General features: G+C 54.7%; 4 protein-coding genes across 4 annotated transcripts; all 4 read right to left on the bottom strand.

Annotated features, from left to right (window-relative positions):
- Positions 1-901: 901 nt before the first annotated feature.
- B0H65DRAFT_429445 (nuclear protein 96-domain-containing protein) lies at positions 902-6,764 on the bottom strand (the record flags this gene model as incomplete). The annotated part of the gene is made up of 3 exons (XM_062824824.1): positions 902-2,605; positions 2,795-6,528; positions 6,665-6,764. 3 exons carry the CDS (start codon positions 6,762-6,764, stop codon positions 902-904), a joined length of 5,538 nt encoding a protein of 1,845 aa, XP_062680261.1.
- A 1,954-nt stretch (positions 6,765-8,718) lies between these two features.
- On the bottom strand, positions 8,719-10,803 carry B0H65DRAFT_427733 (ENTH domain-containing protein; the record flags this gene model as incomplete). Its single annotated transcript, XM_062824705.1, has 4 exons — positions 8,719-10,142; positions 10,166-10,422; positions 10,488-10,557; positions 10,731-10,803. The coding sequence occupies 4 exons, from the start codon at positions 10,801-10,803 to the stop codon at positions 8,719-8,721; spliced, it is 1,824 nt and encodes a 607-aa protein (XP_062680260.1).
- A 2,166-nt stretch (positions 10,804-12,969) lies between these two features.
- B0H65DRAFT_219919 (uncharacterized protein) lies at positions 12,970-13,898 on the bottom strand. The gene has a single exon (XM_062822038.1). The coding sequence runs from the start codon at positions 13,788-13,790 to the stop codon at positions 13,218-13,220; it is 573 nt and encodes a 190-aa protein (XP_062680259.1). The 5' UTR covers positions 13,791-13,898; the 3' UTR covers positions 12,970-13,217.
- On the bottom strand, positions 13,899-17,812 carry B0H65DRAFT_219918 (uncharacterized protein). Its single transcript, XM_062822037.1, has 3 exons — positions 16,943-17,812; positions 16,827-16,874; positions 13,899-16,766 (listed from the first exon to the last, which is right to left on the bottom strand). The coding sequence occupies exons 1-3, from the start codon at positions 17,709-17,711 to the stop codon at positions 14,008-14,010; spliced, it is 3,576 nt and encodes a 1,191-aa protein (XP_062680258.1). The 5' UTR covers positions 17,712-17,812; the 3' UTR covers positions 13,899-14,007.
- Between the last annotated feature and the right edge of the window lie 610 nt (positions 17,813-18,422).

Raw genomic sequence — 18,422 nt, 5'->3', positions numbered from 1 at the left:
GTCTGGGGTTGAAGTTTGAGTTGGATGTGGAAAAAGATGGATGAGGAAGAAAAAAAGATATATGTTTCAGCTAGTGATAAGGTGAGAAGTCAGATAGATGTAAGAGTATTTTACCAACGTTTCACTCTGTCATGAGCTGCTGGGAGAAATACGTTACTCAATGACGTCGAATAGGTATTGTAGGAGGGGGAGGCCACAAGTGGGTAAAATACTGTATGGTGTATTGTTGTTGCTAGGCAGCAACAGCACTTGAGAATGTTTCGAAGTCAAAGTCAGAAAGCAAGATAAGAAGAGTCAGGATTTGACTTATCGACTCATTGAGGCATCCTGCCTCACATTTTGCAATGAGGCAGTGTAAGCTCAGCTGTGACGTGATGTGGTGTTGGTTGGGTTGCTGTGATGTTAATGGAAGGGCGCTAACGACCGCTATTGAATCGCTCTTTGGCGGGCTGCGCTTGTACAGAAAATCTCGTTCATGGCAAGCAATAAGCTTCTTTATTTGTAGCCGGGTTCACTTTCAGCTACATCAACATTTCGCATGTGGCACTTTGCTTGGGAAGTGTTTCGAAACAGTTTTATGACTATCTGCTTTTTGAGGACCAGGTAACAGTATGTAGACACACTATAAGCGGTTATTTAGCCTTCCTTTTACTGTGTAGACCAACAAGCGGCACCTCGCCAAACCCATAGATACACACTCACCCTCACTAGCCAGGACTCAACAAAGCAACAATCTGTATACGGCTAAAATTCCAAACACCACTAAACTAGACTCAAAAGCTCTTTTTTACTCGTACTCTTTCCTCACTTCTCCCTCCAGTTGTCATCCATCCATCTGTAACACACCCCCCAGCCAACACGCATCTATCCTAGCCCTCAAACCAAGTAGCAACCTCCAAGATTAGCACATCCCCTCAAGCGCCATAGTCCTCATATACCTCCCCCTCACATCCTCCGGCAACAGCCCAAACAACCTCGGATCCGCACCCATACCACCCATCTCACTCTGACCGTTCACCCGTCCCTTGATCAATTCCTCCGCCATATCCGCCACCGCCGCCTCCCTCTTGACATCACTCGCGCCCGAAGCACCAGGAACATGCTTGAGCCTATCACCCAGCGCAACCAGTCCGTCCACCAACAACCTGTCCAGCCTCCTCTCTTCCTCCTCGTCCTCTCCAGGAGGCAACTTATTCCTCAACGCCGCGACCTTGAGCGGATAAAGCAAATAAACCGCCGCTCCTCCACGTTCCCATTCCTGAACAGAGCCGAGCTTGCCCTTAACCTTGAACAACAGCTGCGCAAACTTGACCAGCCTCTTCCAGTCGCGCTCGATGACCAGATCGGGACCGACGCGCTCGACAAAGGCAGTGTTCGCCTCCTTGTAGTTGCCTGCCCAGACGAGCGCCAGGAACTCCTGGCGGTGGTCTTGCTTGGCGCGGAAGTCGAGCGCCTTGGCTTCCCAGATCCAGGACTCGGTGACGCCGAAGCGGCGCAGGGCCGAGAAGGGGGACTTGGCTTCGTGGTAGGAGCCGATGAGGTGGGCGTGGCGGCCGAGGTGGTCGCGGATGGCGGTCTCACGGGCGACAGGGTCGGACAGCGTGAGGAGGACGAAAGTGGCGGGAACCCAATGGCCTTGGGCGGTGAGTGAGGAGGCGAAGGAGACGGAGGCCTGGTCGAGCTTTTGCTCGGCGTCGGGGCCGAAGGAGAAGAGGTGGGTGAAGTAGATGGAGCGGGTGAGGAGCCAGCCGAGACGGTCGGATTCCGCCCAGTTGAACTCGCGGGTGGCGAAGGTCTGAAGGAGAGTCCACAAGGGGCTCTCGGGTTCAGGCTCTTTGTCTTGCTCGATGTCGTCCTGGAAAGAGTTGATGGCCTTGGCAAAGTCGAGCTCACCATCGGCGGTCTTGCTGTTGTAGAAGAGACGCAGACCGAAGGATTGCATCCAGGTGAGGTTGAAGCGCTCAGCGATCGTGAAAGAGGAAGCACGATTCTCGATAGGGGCGTTCTTAACACCAGCGCAAACGCAGGCATTGCCAGAGAGGAGCTCGTAGAGAGCACGGATGGGCTCGGACATCTCAGACAAGACATTCGAGTCTCTCCAGTCATCCAACTGGGTCTTGAGGTCCTTGGTCTGGGAACCGATGCTGGAAACAAGAGTAGCGAGGCGGAAGTCCTTGCCGCCAATCAACTGGTCGCAGGCATCAGAGACGCGGTTACCGGCGAGAAGGATGATAGCCTTCTCCTCCGGAGTAGGCGCCTCCTTAAGCAAGCGGTCAGTATCCGCAGCAACCAACTTCTTCCAGAAAGCAGGCAGTTCAGCCTCGTCATTAGCAAGAAGGAACGCCAAATCCCAGACCGGGTCGTTCTCGGTGAGATCCTTAAGTTCATTCAGAGGAACGTCGTGGTTGGCGTTAGTGATCTCAATGTACTGCTGGAGCTTATTGAGGGCTGTCTTTGTCTCTGAGGCAGAGGCACTACCCTCGACGGGGATAAGGCTAGCCTCATCATTGGCAGTGGTGATCAAGAGTTCGTTGGGGCCCCAGGTGGCACGGGGAGCAGGGGCGGCGGCTTCGTCATCAACCTTATCGCGCTTTTGGTACGGCCACTATAAAGCAAGAGAAAGTCTTAGTCTGTATTCATACAACAAATAGTGTAGGCGAATAGAAAGGTAGTAAGGTACAAAATAGCCGTGCAAGCTTCACAAGACACATAGACCAAGCTTGAGCAGCAGACAACACATCAGAAGAGAAGGAAGCTTGTAAGGTAAGGAAGGAGAAACAGGCTAAGCACCAACCTTCAGGAAACCCCCTGATGGAGGGGCAGGCTGAGCTGGGCCCCTTGCCTGCTCGAAAAGCGACTTCATCAAGTCAATGCTCGTCGCGAACCCTTGTCCTTCATGCACAACAGGCTCGCGGGGAGCAGGACTCCCGCTCTCTTTGGCCTCCCACGCCTCGCCCGACTCGTTCTGCTCCCGCAGCAAGTTCCGATCTACCGTCCTTGGCGCCCGCACGCTCGCCTGCAGAATCTGTGTCCAATCATCACCACCAGCAACCTCGATCTTAGTAGGGGCTGTCGATCTCTTGACGGCTCTCATCCTCGCTCTGAGGATACCGGCGGGAACGTTGTTGGTGTTATCGGCAATCTGGGTGAGGGCGAGGTCGTATTGCTCTTCGTCGAGGTCAAGCTGGGATGACTTCTCATCATCGGGATCGTACGCGTCCTGTCCATCCACCATACTCTCATCGTCAGGCCACTCCCGAGACGGCAACGGAGCATCGGCTCCTTTGGGGTGAGAGGAGTGCATACCCTGCTGCTGATCGGCATCTAAAAGCTCTTCATCATCGTACATGGCGCGCTGGTCAAAGGCGCCAGGGATGGCGCGGCGGCCGGTGCTGTGCCTATACTCGAAGGTGTCATCGGGGTCGACTTCGGGCGAGGTGAATTCGTTCTTAACAACAACAGCCTCGGTGGAAGGGCGGGGAGTAGGCTCAACCTCGGTGATATCTTCATCCTCGGAATCATCCTCGTCATCGACGAGACCGTAGGTGGTGAAGTGCTCAACGGAGAAGGACCAAACACCAGTGGGAATGTCGTAGCTCTCGAAGGTGGTATCTGTGATCGTCTTCAGCTTTTCGATGTGTTTCTCAAGGCGACGGCCGCCAACGCGAAGTCCGCCACGAGGGTAGCTGTGCTCGAGTGAGATCAACGCGGGGACGTTCAGGCCCTTGCCGACCGGGGGCTTGGTGGCGGCGTTGGGATAGACGGTGCAGGAGCGCGGCACCAAGAGGACAATGTTGTCATACAGGTTCTCGACGTCGATGTTGCTGAGGTCAACAGGGACCTTGAACCGGACACTTCCGACATTCTCACGACCAACCGTAAAGTCAACAACGCTCTGGCGCTGCACCCTGTTCATGGCCTGGATCTCCTCCAGCTTGGGCGACATCCAGTAAGAGCCGGCATCGACCTGTTTGACAGGCTTGGCGTCAACAGTAGATGAAGACGCGAAAGAAGACTCCTCGGGAACAATGGCAAGCTCATTGCCCTTAATCTGCTCCATCTCAAGGGAGGCATCAGAAGCCTTGGAGCCGTTGACAGCACCGTTAGTGCGGCCATTGGCAGAAGAAGGCTTCAGGAAGCCCAAGTCACTGTCATCGTCAAGATCGTGGAACTCCTGCTGTGAAGCAGCACCATTCTGAGTAGCCTCGACGTTGCTGGTGTCAAAGCTGACTCTCTTGGTCAGCTTACGGGCACTGGTGTTGTTGCCATCCTGGAGAAGCTTGCCCTTGGCTGTCGGAGACTGGAACAAGTCGCTGCGCATGTCCTTGTTAATGACAAGCTTCTTATGGCTGCAGCCAAGCAAACGGTTGTTGTTGTTCGCCGAGAAAGCACCGGGGGTGAGGATGCTGTCCTCAGCATTGAAGGTACGGCGGAGGTTAGTGGTGGAGACGGGCTTTCCAAGACCGCGGTTGATGCTACCAGCCAAAAGACTCTGTCCCAAACCGCCGGGGGTACTAACCGGGGAGTTATAGGTGCTGTAGTTGAACCCGAAACCCCTCTTCTGGGGCGTAACCATCCGAGAGGCATTTGCCGGGCTCAGCTTGTACATGGGCAGGATCGAGCGGCTCTTGGCCTTGGAGGTGCCGTTGAGGGGGGTGGCGAGAGGACCAGGGTTCTGAATCTGGTTATCAGGCAGGTTAGAGAACAACGTGGCAGCGCCATAGGCGTTGATATCGTTGATACCCGCGGAGAAGGCCTGAGGAGCTTGCTGGTTCTGGGCGCCTCCGAGAAGAGAGGTTCCAAGACCACCAGCCTGCTGCTGAGTGTTGGTGGATCCAAACAAGCCGGTGCTCTGCTGGGCGGGGGCACTACCGAAGAGGCCACCGCCAGCAGCGGGAGCCGAGCCGAAAAGACCACCCGCGGGCTTCGCCTGGTTGTTGGCAGTGCCGAACAAGCCGCCTCCAGTAGCAGGCTGCTGAGTCTGCTGAGTACCGAGGCTGCCAAAAAGTCCACCAGTGGCAGCAGGCTGAGCCGGGGCACTTCCAAAAAGACCACCAGTCGTAGCCGCAGGCTTAGCACCAAACAAGCCTCCAGAAGCCTGAGTGTTGTTCGGCTGGCCGAAACCACCCGTGGCCCCGCCAGTGCCAAAGAGACCACCACCGGTAGCAGGAGTAGTAGTAGTGCCACTGCCGAAAAGACCGCCTGCGGGCTTCGCCTGGTTGTTAGCGGTGCCGAACAAACCGCCTCCTGTAGCAGGCTGCTGAGTACCAAAGCCACCACCAAAGCCCGTGGTTGCGGGTTGCTGTTGAGTTTGTTGCTGGGTACCGAAGAGGCCACCACCGGTAGCGCCGGTGTTCTGTTGAGCAGTTCCGAACAGACCACCGCCAGTGTTCTGGGTAGCGGTGTTGGTTCCAAACCCGCCAGTTGTACCAGTACCGAAGCCCGTGCCAGTGGTGGTGGTAGCACCAGTGTTTCCGAAGCTGAAGCCAGCAGGCTTAGCAGCCTGCTGTCCAAAGAGACCGGCGCCAGTAGTAGCAGTGTTTTGACCGAAGCCGGTGGTCGCCGTGCCAGTGTTGGAGCCAAATCCTCCCGTTGTACCTCCGCTACCAAAGAGACCAGTAACGGTGGCAGGAGTCGTCGTGCTCGCTCCGAAAAGACCACCAGTAGCGGGCTTGTTCTGCTGACCGAAAAGACCACCTCCCGTCGTCGTCTGAGAGCCGAAGCCTCCAGTATTCGCCGTGGTCGAAGAGCCGAAGCCACCCGTCGTGCCAGTATTACCGCTGCCGAACAGACCGCCGCCGGTGGTGGTGGTGCCGCTGCCGAAACCGCCAGTCGTGCCAGTGTTGGCGCCGAATCCAGTCGATCCAAAGGCAGAGGTTCCGAAAGCACCAGTGCCGCCCTGACCACCGTATCTCCTTCCTTGCTGATAATCGGCCAATCTCAATTCTTCGGGGGACCACTTCTTGTAAGCATCCATAAAGCAGATGTTCTGGAACGAGACTTGGGACCCGTTAGCTTCCTTCTCTTGGAAGGGAGTGAAGGGAACGGCAGCCGTGCCCGGGGGGTCGGGAACATTAGTGCCGATGCCGGGGTTGTTGGCGGAACCGAAGGCGCTGGTAGTACCGCCGCCGCCAAAGAGAGAGCCGCCGGTGGTGTTGGTGGCGCCGAAGCCAGTAGTAGTTGCGGGAGCGCCAAAGCCGGTGGTGGTCGCAGGCTTGTTAGCGCCGAACAAACCACCACCAGATCCGAACCCTGTGCCGGTGGTCGCGGTATTCGAGCCAAAGCCTGTGCTGCCGAAGCCAGAGCCGGTAGTCGCAGTCGTGGAAGCTCCAAAGAGACCTCCGCCGGTGGTCGAAGGGGTAGCTCCGAAGGCAGGCTTAGCTCCAAATCCGCCGCCAGTGCCAAAGCCGCCCGCTGTGTTACTGCCGAAGCCGCCAGCAGTGCCGGTCGCGCCGCTGCCGAAGAGGCCACCGCCGGTGGTGCCTGTTTGCGCGGGGGCACCGAATCCAGTAGTACCTGTGCCGAAACCTAGACGACGAGGTCGCATGTTAGCTTTCGGTCGCACCATGGGACCGCGTGGAGTATGACGCAGTAGAGAAGCAAGGGAAGCTTGTCTCCGAAGGGGGTCGACAACAACGACGACAACGAAGGGAAATAAACATACCTGTGCCAGTGGTCTGGGTGTTGGTGCCGAAGCCACTCGAGCCAAAGCCGGTGCCTGTGTTAGTATTCTGGCCGAAGCCACCGCCGCCAAAGAACGACATGTTGTCCTTCTCGCGCCGTCAAGTCGGCGGCAGATGGACGGGGAAACAAATCGATGGTTCGCGCGTTGGGCGCACAATGGGGTGGAGGCGTTGGGTGGTGTGGTCGTTTAGCTTTGGTGTTGTCGTTGTTGATCAATCGATAATGTATGGATTGAATGTGGATGCGAAGTGAATGTTGGATGTTGTGGGTGTGGGGAGAAGAAATGTCTTGGATGCGCGAAGTGGCACCCTTTGACGCGTTGGTCCAAAAAAACCGACGGTCGGGGGGGTCGGGCGATGGATGGGTTGACGATAAGTGCGCGAGTATTTTGGGGGGGAGGGGGGCCGGCAGAAAACACCACAACAGCCTCGAAGATACAGATTTGATAAATGGGCTGGTCAAAAACAAGATCAAAGAATAGCGGTGAAGCTGAAGACGAGAAAAAGGGTGATCAAGGCAGAGACCGCAGAGCGTGGACCACCTTCTTCTTCTTGAACGGTTTTTTTACGCCTTGTCCCGTCTGCTCTGTGATGCAGTCAGTGAGCAGTGCTTGGCTGAATCCGGTGGTGAAGGCGCGATGAGAGTGATGAACGACAGCGACAACTTTCAAGCCGATGGACAGACAGCCTGGAAAAACACACAGACCACCAACACAAGCAAGAACTTGAAAGCAGCGAACAGACAGAACCTGGGCGACTCGTCAAATTTGCTGGGGAACTGGAACAGCGGCGAGCGGCCGAGCCCAAGCCAAGAACTGAAGATCCACTCTCAACCTGTCATCCGACCAACCATACGATAACGTTCTAGTCCACTGGATTCTTAAACTGCAGGAAATGGCTCGTGCACCACTTCGCCCGCGCAGGCAGTTGGACAAGAACGAACGGAAGCTATGACCACCTGTAAATTGGTCAAGGATAACAACCGAACATTCAATCAATGATCACTTCGACAGACAGAGAGACGACCTGGGAGACAGACAGACAGTCAGTCAAAAAACAAAGTTGAGGAGGAAGATAGTAGATGACTCTTTTCCCTTCGTCGATACATCTCCCATCTCTTTATACTTCCCAAACTCCCCAAACCCCCCAAACCCTCCTCTCGTCCGACAGTCCGACACCTCGAGTGCTCATTGCTCATCTTCAAAACAGCACGGCACTTCCTCATCACGTGGTCCCACATCCCGCGCAGTTGCCTAGAGTCTTGCGCCTGGTCCATTTCAATTCAGCAACCTGATTGGCGGATAAGCCAGTCTGCCTTGCGGGATTGCTTAACAATCACTAACAGATCACGATGGGTTCGACCACTCAGAGGAGATTGTGCATGTTGTTAGCCAAAAGGTCATGATGCTCTTTCATGGCCATCGATGGAGGTGATAAGAAGAAATGTGGTATGAGTAAGTGGTAAGTCGGATTGTTGAAAAAGGGTATAAATCCCCCGGTGTTGACGAGTTGTTTGTTCTCATCTTCTCGGCCGTTCTCAAAGGTTCATGTGTGGTTGTGTTGTCTCGGACTTTCTTGCCATTATCACCAGTATCTACCTGAAGTTACTCGACTACCTCGTCGCGCTGTTCGTTTTCTCTCGGTGCCTTGAAAATCAACCATGCTGCTTCTGTCAATGTCGTCTACGAAACTGGATTCTACCTATAACCCAAACACAACATGTACGTCAAAACACTGAACTCTCGTGTAAAAAATGCGTCTTTGGAAAAATAAGAAAAAAGTAACTGGGGGTCTCTAGAATAATACCATACAAACAAAATCCCAACCCTATACACCATGAAAACAACAACGCAACTCAAGTTTTGGAGCCACTTCCCTACCCAATAACTCTATTCCTCTCTCTCTCTCCCACCTGGTTCTCAATCTCTGCATTCTCCCCGGTTCACCGGACTGCTCCTCCAGGAAAAAAGCTCTCCACTCAGTTCCTCGACCTTTGAGCACTCTTCGCATCACCAGCATCTTCATCTCCCTCCTCCTAGAAAGAGATCAAATCACCCCCACCGCCCTGCTGTTGCCTCTGCTGCTGTTGACCACCCGCCGCGAATGGGTTGCTGTTACCCATCTGCTGCTGCTGATAGCCCCCAAAACCCACGTTCATGCCCATGCCAGCCGGCCCCGTGGCCGCAGGCATCTGCTGACCTCCGTACGACACCGTCGGCATACCCGTGAACTGCTGCTTCAAGAAAGGGTTGTTGCCCGTCGCCTCGGCCGTAATCCTGTTCAGGCCAGCACCTGCACTGTTGACAAACGTTCCAGGGGCGGTATGTTGCGCCGGAATACGGAGATTACCCGTGTTGCCGAATGTGTCCATACCGTCTCCGCTGGCGAGCAGGGCGTTAAGCTTCTGCTCGTGTTCGCTGAGTTCTCGCTGGGGCTGCTGCGGTTGCTGTTGAAACTGGGGTTGTTGCTGCTGGGGTTGCTGCTGCTGTTGCTGGGATTGAGATCCAAAGGTATTAAATGGCGAATTAGAGGAAGTAACGGAGATCTGGGGGAAGGTTGATAGCGTCTTTTGCTCGGGGAGGCTGCTCAATGCCGGCATCGATGGCGCCTTGTATGGCGACTTCTGCGCGAATGGGTTGTTCGAGCCTGTCGGCGCCGGCTTGAGGGCTGACGACTGCTGGTTGTTGTTGTTGCTGGCCCAAGGGTTGTTGCTACCAGGCTGCAATGTCGACGAGGAATTGTCAAACTGGGGCTGCTGTTGCTGTTGCTGCTGGTTCGAGTATGGGTTGTAGCCCGTTGGCTGGGACATGAATCCTTGGGGCTGCTGCTGCTGCTGTTGTTGACCGTAAGGATCGTACATGCCGGTAGGCTGGGGCTGGAAGCCGTTCTGGAAGCCGTTCTGGTATCCCGTCTGTTGATATCCCATTGGTTGCTGCCCGTACCCGGTGAATGCATTGTTCATGTAAGCAGTTTGTTGAGCCTGGAGCTGGTTCTGATCAAGTGGGTTAGCAAAGAAATCCACCGCGCTGCCTTGCTGATAGCCCTGGTTGAAACCGGTGAACTGAGGCTGGGTGGTCTGCGCTGGTGTATCATCGAACAAGGCGGAAGCGTTCGTCTCCTCGAGTTCCCGCCGCCTTCGCTCCTCTTCTTCCTTGCTGAGCTTGATGGCCTTGGCGAGATCATCGTCGTCCACCTCGGCAAGAGCCCTTTCACGTCGCTTCCTGTCCTCCTCCTCTTGGTATTTGCTCGCCTCGATCGCCAACTTGTACTCTGCATCGTCCTCGTCGGCATACTGTGCTCTGTGCTGCCTGGGGCGGGGACGCGACGGTTCGGCGTGGTGCTGGGGCATCTCCTCTCCGTACTGCATACGGGATTTCCAGGCTCTTCGGTCAGTACGCTCCTCGCGCAACCTCTCCTCGTCCAGGAGCAGCGCAGTAAGATCCTTGGCAGCGACACGGACTGGTAGAAGAATGTCAGCATACTGCAAACAAGGCCCCGAATTGGCGTGTGTTCCCTACCATTGTTGCCAACGTCCTTGCCGTCCTCGTCAATGTACATGAACTCGCGCAGCGTCTTGATGACAAAGATGTTCTGCTTGGCCCACGTAACCACCATCTCGGATCCCTCGTGCAGAATGTAGTCCATAACCTTCAAGGCCTTGAGGACGTGACGCCAGTTCTTGCCCTTATCGTTCAGTCGCTTGTCGAGCATGTCCATAATTTCGTAGAACTCGGTGCTTCTGCAGTCGGTACAACAAGTCATTAACGGGAACTCGGTGTAGTCGGCTCGAGACGGTGAACTTACGTGCCGTACGTCATCTGGGCGATTTGCCCCATCTGGGTTCCTGTAGGTCCCCATGGGTCGTTACTTGTCGCTAGAATCAATCGAAAGCGTCCATGTCAGTCAAGTCATGTCTCCAAACGAGGTGGTGATGTGTTAAGCAGATGCGCACAATGCCAAGGACGACATGGCATCACCGCAGGGGGAGAGCGCGCAGCGGGTGGGAGAAGGAGAGAGACAGCAGAGAGAAAGCTCGGAATGACCCACCATCGCGCACTTTGACCTGGGCGGCCGAGTAACCCTTTGTGACGTTTTTGACGCTGCGAATTACTTTGGACATGATGGGCGGGCTTCTTCGTAAACTGATAGATCGATGTCAAAGGAAAGAGAAGAATGAGAGACTGTGTCGGGGGAGTCTCGCTCGGCGGAACGATTGCGTGTCGTGCTTAACGTCTGATTACGACCAGTCCGCAGTGGAGCTATGGCAATTACAGACGGGCAGGGAAGGTGGTCGCAGATGCTGGATGGCTGGATGCCGTCGGATACGTAGTGCGATGGTTGGCGATCGGTCTGCGCCGCTCACAAGGTACTACGGTAGGCCGTGGTTCAAATTATATTCGCTCGACTTTTAGCTTTGCCTTGGTCTTTTGCCGTGTGGTCTGGAGCGCGCAGGTTCGGGGGTCGGTCTTGTTCTAAACTCTGGGGTAAATTGGTCGTCTGGGGATCCTCGTCCGTCGACAGGACAGCGGCGCCGGGGAGTGGGAAAGGTTGAAATGCGGTTGTCCTGGAGATTAGGTTGGAAGATTGGCGTGTGAAAGTAGGAGGCGTCAATGGGAGCAGGTGATTAGGTGATGTTTGGAGGAACAGGAAGAAGAAAGAGAGGGGCCGCAGCGAGCTTGTTACAATGTGACAATGACTGCGACGCGCAAGCAAGTTCAGGTCCAATGCGCAACTTGGTTAGAAGCCTTCTCACTAACCACCAGCCTTTTGGTCAAAGACTAGTACAGGTAGAAATATCCGAGCTTGTTCCCGAGATGTATCTTTGGGTAGAAATCCCTCTTCCCAGCCATGAAATTACGCAGCTGGTTCGGTCCTAACAAGGCACTATCATTCCCGGTTGATGTTCTCCTCTTTCAAGATTACCCGCCTGTTAGTGCTAGACCCCTTTCGGCAGCTTATAACGTAGCCGATCATTATGGGGTGTACAGTAGTCCAAGTATCCGAACCCAACCCACTGTCAGTCTTTTATGTCCGTCGACGACCATGTCCTATAACAAATACCGAAATGTTTGTCATGTGTTGACCGACCCCTCCGAGTCTGATGCCCTGCGCCATCCTGGGCGGGCGAGCTGCGCTGCTGCGGTGACGACTGAAAGACCGCCGTGAGTGGCTTGGCGCGACCGGATCCCCCGATTCCACTCAACTCCCGTCATGTCACTGCCCATCGTTCGGCATCCCCCTTTCCCGGACATCAGGCTCCTTCTCAAACAAGCTGCTCCCTCTTTTCTCGTTTCGACCAGTCAAACATTGTCAATGAGAAGAAAATCATGCCCAACAATAACCTTCTTCTTATGTCATCCAGAATTTACTCCATAAAATGTGCCTGACTGACATAAGAAACGGGGTCCATGAGCTCAGCTCCAATGATGTACTCTCGTTCCTGGATTTCTATGGAACCTTGTTGTCCTGCAGAAGAGGCCCTGAGAGTTCCAGCAAAATGACGTAAACATTCACGACTCGCCCTGAGGAGCAAAGCTCTTTTGCAACGGGACAAGTGACGAACGGGGGAAAATCATTCGTGGATGAAAGGAAAGCAAATCAGAAGGGCAGAAATGGCTGCATATGCAGTGGAACACCCTTGTGGAGATTTTTGGTTTGTTAATGGGTATTCTTCTAGAAATGGAAGCAATGGAAGTGAAGGCACTTGAAGCTATCACGGCTGAAAACCGAGCCCGTTAAATCTAACTGTATCTTTTCGTTAAATCTATGGTACCCACACCAAAGCCGCAGCAAAAATACTAAATAGCACGGGCTATGATATGAACTCCTCCCGTACCGTCCTGATAACATCAGAATCTCGAAGGCGTTAATCACCATTACTATTCCTAAGTCTCAAGTGATTCATTTCCCATCGAGCGTAGAAACGCTAGCCCCGCGATACTCCCAAACGCGGGAGGTAGAGTAACGAATACGTATGATAGGAAGTCAACCCAGCTTGCACTTGAGGGCGGCGGCCATTGTTATGACGGAACTGCCTTATTTCTCTATCCCCAAGACTACCGATTGCGTTTTCAAGCTCCTGAGCTTTTCTAGTGAGCTTTGCGGAAGAAGCAGTTATCTCTTTTCCTATGCTGCTTCTTTTTCTCGCATGGGCACTGGAAGATTCTGGTGAAGAAGTCAAGCTTGAAGTAGACCGTAGATTTACTAGGCCAGCACAGTAGATTTAACGGGCTCGCTGAAAACAATCACCACACCAGTCACTATGCATCACTTGCGATCGAGAACCCCGAGGTTGATTAACTACTGCGCATCACATTCAAGTTGATGCTAAAGACATAAGAGGAAGATGCCCCTCGCTATCAAATGCTATGGACCTAAACCAGCAACCAGCCAACCGACCAACCAGACTCCTATTGACCAACCGACGCCATGGCCTACCTATCCCTTGATGCCCCCCATCAGCCCCTAATCTTCAATAAATGAAAAACGAAGAATGGTAATAAAGCTTTCAAGCCAGCTTGCTTTCCCCCCTCTTTAAAAAGACATAACAACAAGATAAAGTAGTAGAGTAGAAAAGTAAAACATCATGAAGCCGAAGAAGATGACAGGAGATAAGAAGAGAAGAGGGCATCGAAATGTTTGGGAGGGGAACCGGTCAGGACTTGTCATCGCCGCCATCATCATCACCACCACCGCTGCCACCGCCATCACCGCCATCACCATCCTCGTCATGACGACTACTCCTGAGATACCAGTCGACGGTGCCGTAACCCGGGTCACGCCAATATGGTCTATCAGGCTTTGTCCTCCAAGACGGCGGTCGATCATGCCGATTGTCCGAAACAGCCGCCGGACCCCTTTCGGCTTTCGTCCTCCACGCAGGCGGCGATAGATCCCTGGGGGCATGTGGAACTGAAGCAGGTCGCTTTCCCATAGCTCTATCGGCTTTTGTCCCCCGAGGCGACCGCGGTCGATAATCACGGACGTCCGGAGCCGAAGCAGAACGATCGCGACCCTCCAAAGCTCGCTCGGCTTTCTCTTTCGAGAGTCTCTCCTCGAGTTTCGACCTCTCAGACGATAGATTGGTCGTCTCTTCCCGAATTCCATCGACAGCAGATTGTGTGTCGGCTTTCGTCCTCCATGATGGCGGCGCTGACGGCGCTGAAGCAGGGCGGCCAGCCAAAGCGGGATGAGGAGACCCAAAGCTTACCACTTTCCGTGGTCTTTCTCTTGGTTATCCTCTTGGTGTTGCCCTTGCTCCTCCCTTCCCCCCTCTAATTCCCCTTATCATCACCTCCGGCCTCCACGATAACGCTACTGATTCCTAATTGTCGTCATCCTTCATGGTAATATCTGCTTGTTCGTCTCCGCCGCCATTAATACTGTTGCCGTTATCGGCGCTTCCCGTGTCCTCTCCATTTCCGTTTGCGCCAGAAGAGCTGGCACTACGGCTTCCACTTCCACTGCCACTACCACCGGAACTGGAAACGGCGGCGCTCTCCGCAGTAGGGGTAACATGCACGGTATCCTTCATCCCCTCCTCACCCTCCTTCTTGGGGGTCGTACCCTCAAGAGATTTCTGCTTTTCCAACCAACCAGGAGGAAAACCAGGGCCACTCTCGGCGTTGCCGTAGTCGCTCTTCTTGGTACCCTTGGGCCAACGGCCAGGCCCGCGACCGGTGCCGCCCGCTTTGCGCTTGCTGCTGCTGCTGCTGTTGCGGGGCTTGGCGGCGGAAGATACGCGGCGGACACCGCTCGTACGACGAGGGTTTCGTGGCCGGGCGGCGCTACCGCTGTTGGTGCGGACGGCTGGTGGACGGGGGACGGTGTTGCGGATGCGGTCGCCGCCGGCTCCGCGCCTGGAAGTGTTGAGAGGTGGAACGACCTCGAAGCGAGTGGGTGGGATACCCTCGTACTGGGCCATCCAGTCGTCGGGGTTCTCTTTGTTTTCGCCGTCGGCGTCCGGTTCGGTCTTGGCTTTCCGGTCGTGGTCGTCGTTGGGGTGGACAGAGCCGTGCACGGAACCGTTGGGGAAGAGACCGTTGGTCTTAAGAACCGAGCGAGGAGAGATGACCTCAGGCTGGATGATGCCGAGCTCGTTTGGCTCGGTTGACTCGAGGATAGTCGGAGCTGAGGTGTCGATCTCCATCTTCTGGACTTGGGTTGCCAGACCTTCCGGTTGAGAAGCATCACCGTCGATAACGGTTCCTTCCTCGACCGTTGGCTTGGCCTCCTCGTCCTCCCTAGGAGCGATGGCGTTCAGTGCCGGCCCAAGCTCGAAGTTGGTAGCGTTGCTCCGGCCCATAACATACGGAGTCCATGTAAGAGCTTTGGGTTCCAGCTGGACGTAGTTCTTCGCTTCCCACTTCGCAACATACTCCCGGCAGTAGGGCAAGTCGACGCGGAAGGCGTATATTTGGGTTTGTGGGTCGCGTACCAGACACCTCAATCCCTCCAGTGACGAAATAACATCGTCTGGCGTGAGGCCTGTGTCGTCGGAGATCTTTTTGATGCTCAAACCTTTCTTCTCTTTGGGGTCTCCAGAGCAATGCTCGAGTAGGTACTTGCACATAACTAGGCGCCAGTAGTTACGGTAGGAAACCAAGCCCATGTCGGAGAGAGGCTTTTCTGGGGAACCGGTCTTTTGCTCGACCCTGGTGAGGAGGTAGGAGAAGTCGATAAGGAGGTTGCCGTATCCCTTTCGTTGGTGAATCGGCAACGTGAGGATACAGGATACGTTGTTCTGACTGCTGGCTCGCTTCTCCTTGGAGAAGTAGCCGACGAAATGGTAGCCATATTGGTCATATTCGCAGAGAACGTAGAAGAGGAATGGCTCAACGTCGTAGTAAAGGGTCTTTGACCCAAGGAAGAGCTTGGCCAGCAAGCAGAGGTTCTGGCAATAAACGGGGTTTTTACGACCGTCAACCTCGAACACAGATATCGAGCCATGGCGATAGATCTCGTCGCCTGGTGGGTGTTTCGCGGGGCACTTGAGCTTATGCCTCCACGCAACATAGTCGGAGTTCATGTACTTTAAGCAAAACTCGCAGATATATAGGACCCGGTTCCTGCTGTATTCCTCGGGATATGGAGCCGCATACCATGTGTCGATCTCCCAGCCTCCAAACTCGATACACTCGATTTGGCTGGCTGGACCGGCGGTCTTCTTGGACTTCTTGACTGGTGCTTCGACCTCCGCTTGCATCTTCAGAAGTCGTTGTCGCCATTCCTCCTCGGCCATCTGTTTCGCTTCATCGAATCGCCGACGATCCTCGGGCTGCGGTAATGTCTTAGATGTATCCGCCTCGGCGTCGGTGAGGATGCCGCCGTAGGGTTTTCCTTTGAGCTCATCCGTCTCCTTGTCGTAGAAAGAATAAAATGGTTGGGTGTAGCTTGCGCTAGCAAACGGTGCCGTGGAAGGTTCCATTGCATCTGCTTCTGCTGCGGCCGCCCTGCGCGACCGACCTGACCTTCCTGATGTCTTGCGCCCAGAACGTCCTGAACGGCCGGATCGACCTGATCGAGCAGACCGACTTGATCGCTTGCTGTTCCCCTTGGGTGGTTGGGATGTTATCTGCTGTAGCTTGGTGGGGTCTACACGCATGCGCAGCAAGATGCTGCTTCGTGTCTTCTTGACGATGCTGACCGGGGCCGTGGGATTGGAGATCTTAATTCGCAATGACCGGGCCGATGTCGGCCTTGCTTGTTCGTCCTGGCCGGCTGTGCTGTCGTTGGGCTCTTCTTCAAGTTCGGTGCCCACGGTGTTCCGGCGTCGCTTCCTAAGGCCTATTACGTGCTCGGTGGGCTCTACTGAAGACGTCTTACGTTTCCTAAGTACGCGAGATCCATCCATAGGATCCTCATCCAGCACTAGTTGGTTGAAGACGGAGTGCGAATCCGGGTTTGTGTGTTTTTGGGGAGGCAGAAGGTCCCTTGCCAGTTTTGGTGCTGAGGCCCTGCGTGTGGTGGGGTGCGTAGAGGTAGTGGTTTCCGTCCCATTCACTTGCGTCGGCTCGTGATTCTTCCCCGCGGCGGTTTGTGACCCTTCACTGGCGCAATTCGGGCATTTCCACGTGTCGGGTGCTAGTTTTGTTAGTAAACTGGATTTCACGTGGATGGAATTCGGGAGGACTCCAGTCGTACCTTGATCACTGGGCAAAGCATTCGCTTCCCTTGCACACTGCTGGTGGGCTACTACTTGTCAGCTTCTAGCTCTTGCTCTTGCCAGTTCGTATTTTACGGGAACAAGATGTACTAACCGTTTTCCCCACACCCGGAACATGCAAGATACTCTTCGAATTCCTCTGCCGGGTCGTGGTCTTCGTCTTGTTTACAGAACATGCAAAGTCCACTATCTCCCTTTTCGGAACCCTCATCATCATCGTCCTCGTCTCCCGCAGGTTCGTGCTCAGCCGCATCTTCCCAGTGTGGCTCGTCTTCAGATTCCGCATCACTGACGCTCGCCGAACTTGCTGACGAATGGTCGTCTTCCTCCTCGCTTTCGCTTTCGCTATGGTCAGTTTCACCCGGTTTTATTTTGACAGCACCGACACCCTCGTCGTCGTCGTCCTCATCATCTTCATGGTCTTCCTCCACGCTTGGTAGGTGTTGTTGCGATGTATGTTCCTCGGAGTGGACAGAGTCGCCCTCGTCTCCTTCGGCATCTTCGTCGAACCCCTCGTGGTCCTCACCGTCGTGTTCCTCCTCTTCACCGTGTTCATCACCGGAGTCTTCGTGGTCGTCGTGATCATCATGACCGTCGTGGCTGCCTTCGTCCGAGTGTTCGGCATCATCCCCTTCGCCCATTTCTTCGTCGTGGTGATCGTTCTCTTCTTGCGCATCGTGCATCTCCTGGTCTTCGTCGGCCTCGCTAGGCTCGGGTTGGGCGTTGATCTGGGAGATCTCGGAGGTAATAGTAACTTGGTTGACCATTGCGACGTCCCCGTCACCGGTACTGGCCTCAACCTGCTGTTCCGACATCATGACGCTCTGTTGCAGCTCCTCCGCCCTGAGTTGTTCGTCGGCCATTGCAGGTTGTGTGTTCTGTTTTGTTCTTGTTGGTTGTCCGCTTTGTTCTCAGCACCCAACCTGGCTTCCCGCACGGGCACCCCTTTGGCAAAGTCTCGTCAAGCGTAACCAGGCCAGAGGGCGCTCATACCCGCTAGCTGAAAGTTGGTGTTTCGGGCGTTATCATGCCTGGAGGTGAATGTGTAGCGTAAGGCGACCGTAGATTATATATCGGCGACAATGTTTTGTGTGGTTGTGGTGCTTGGAGGCCGCAGCTGCAAGAAGCTGGTGCCTACTGGAAGCAGGTGATTGTTTGCGACAGCTCGAAAGGGGGTTGAAAACGCGCTGATCCGGGGGACAAGGCTGCGTGTATCGTCTTGTTCTGCGGTCGCACTAGGTCGGTGATGTCGAAAGACGCGTCGCGTAGTAGTTCTTTCGTCGTGGAGGGCCGTTGTAAGTCCTGAAAGTGCCAATGTTCTTGTTCGCGGAGTGTTCTCCCTGAGAAGTTGCCCGTCCCTTCGGAGTTCCAGACGCCCTTTCCATCCAAGTTACGTTACGGGCCGATGTACGTGCAAGGATTCACGTGCTTAGTCATCCGTAGTGCAACCGCCAAGCTTCAAGCTCCTGCGGGTCCAGGCGGGTTGGCGGGGGGGTCACTGCTCCACTGGAAACATGCGACCGAAAGCTCCATTTCCATGCAGTTCCCGTCCTTTGGGCGCCTGAGGCATCCGC

Source organism: Neurospora tetraspora, assembly GCF_033439725.1.
Source record: "Neurospora tetraspora strain CBS 560.94 chromosome Unknown B0H65scaffold_5, whole genome shotgun sequence".
NCBI classification, from domain to species: Eukaryota; Fungi; Ascomycota; class Sordariomycetes; order Sordariales; family Sordariaceae; genus Neurospora; species Neurospora tetraspora.
This window is presented reverse-complemented; position numbering and strand designations above follow the sequence as displayed.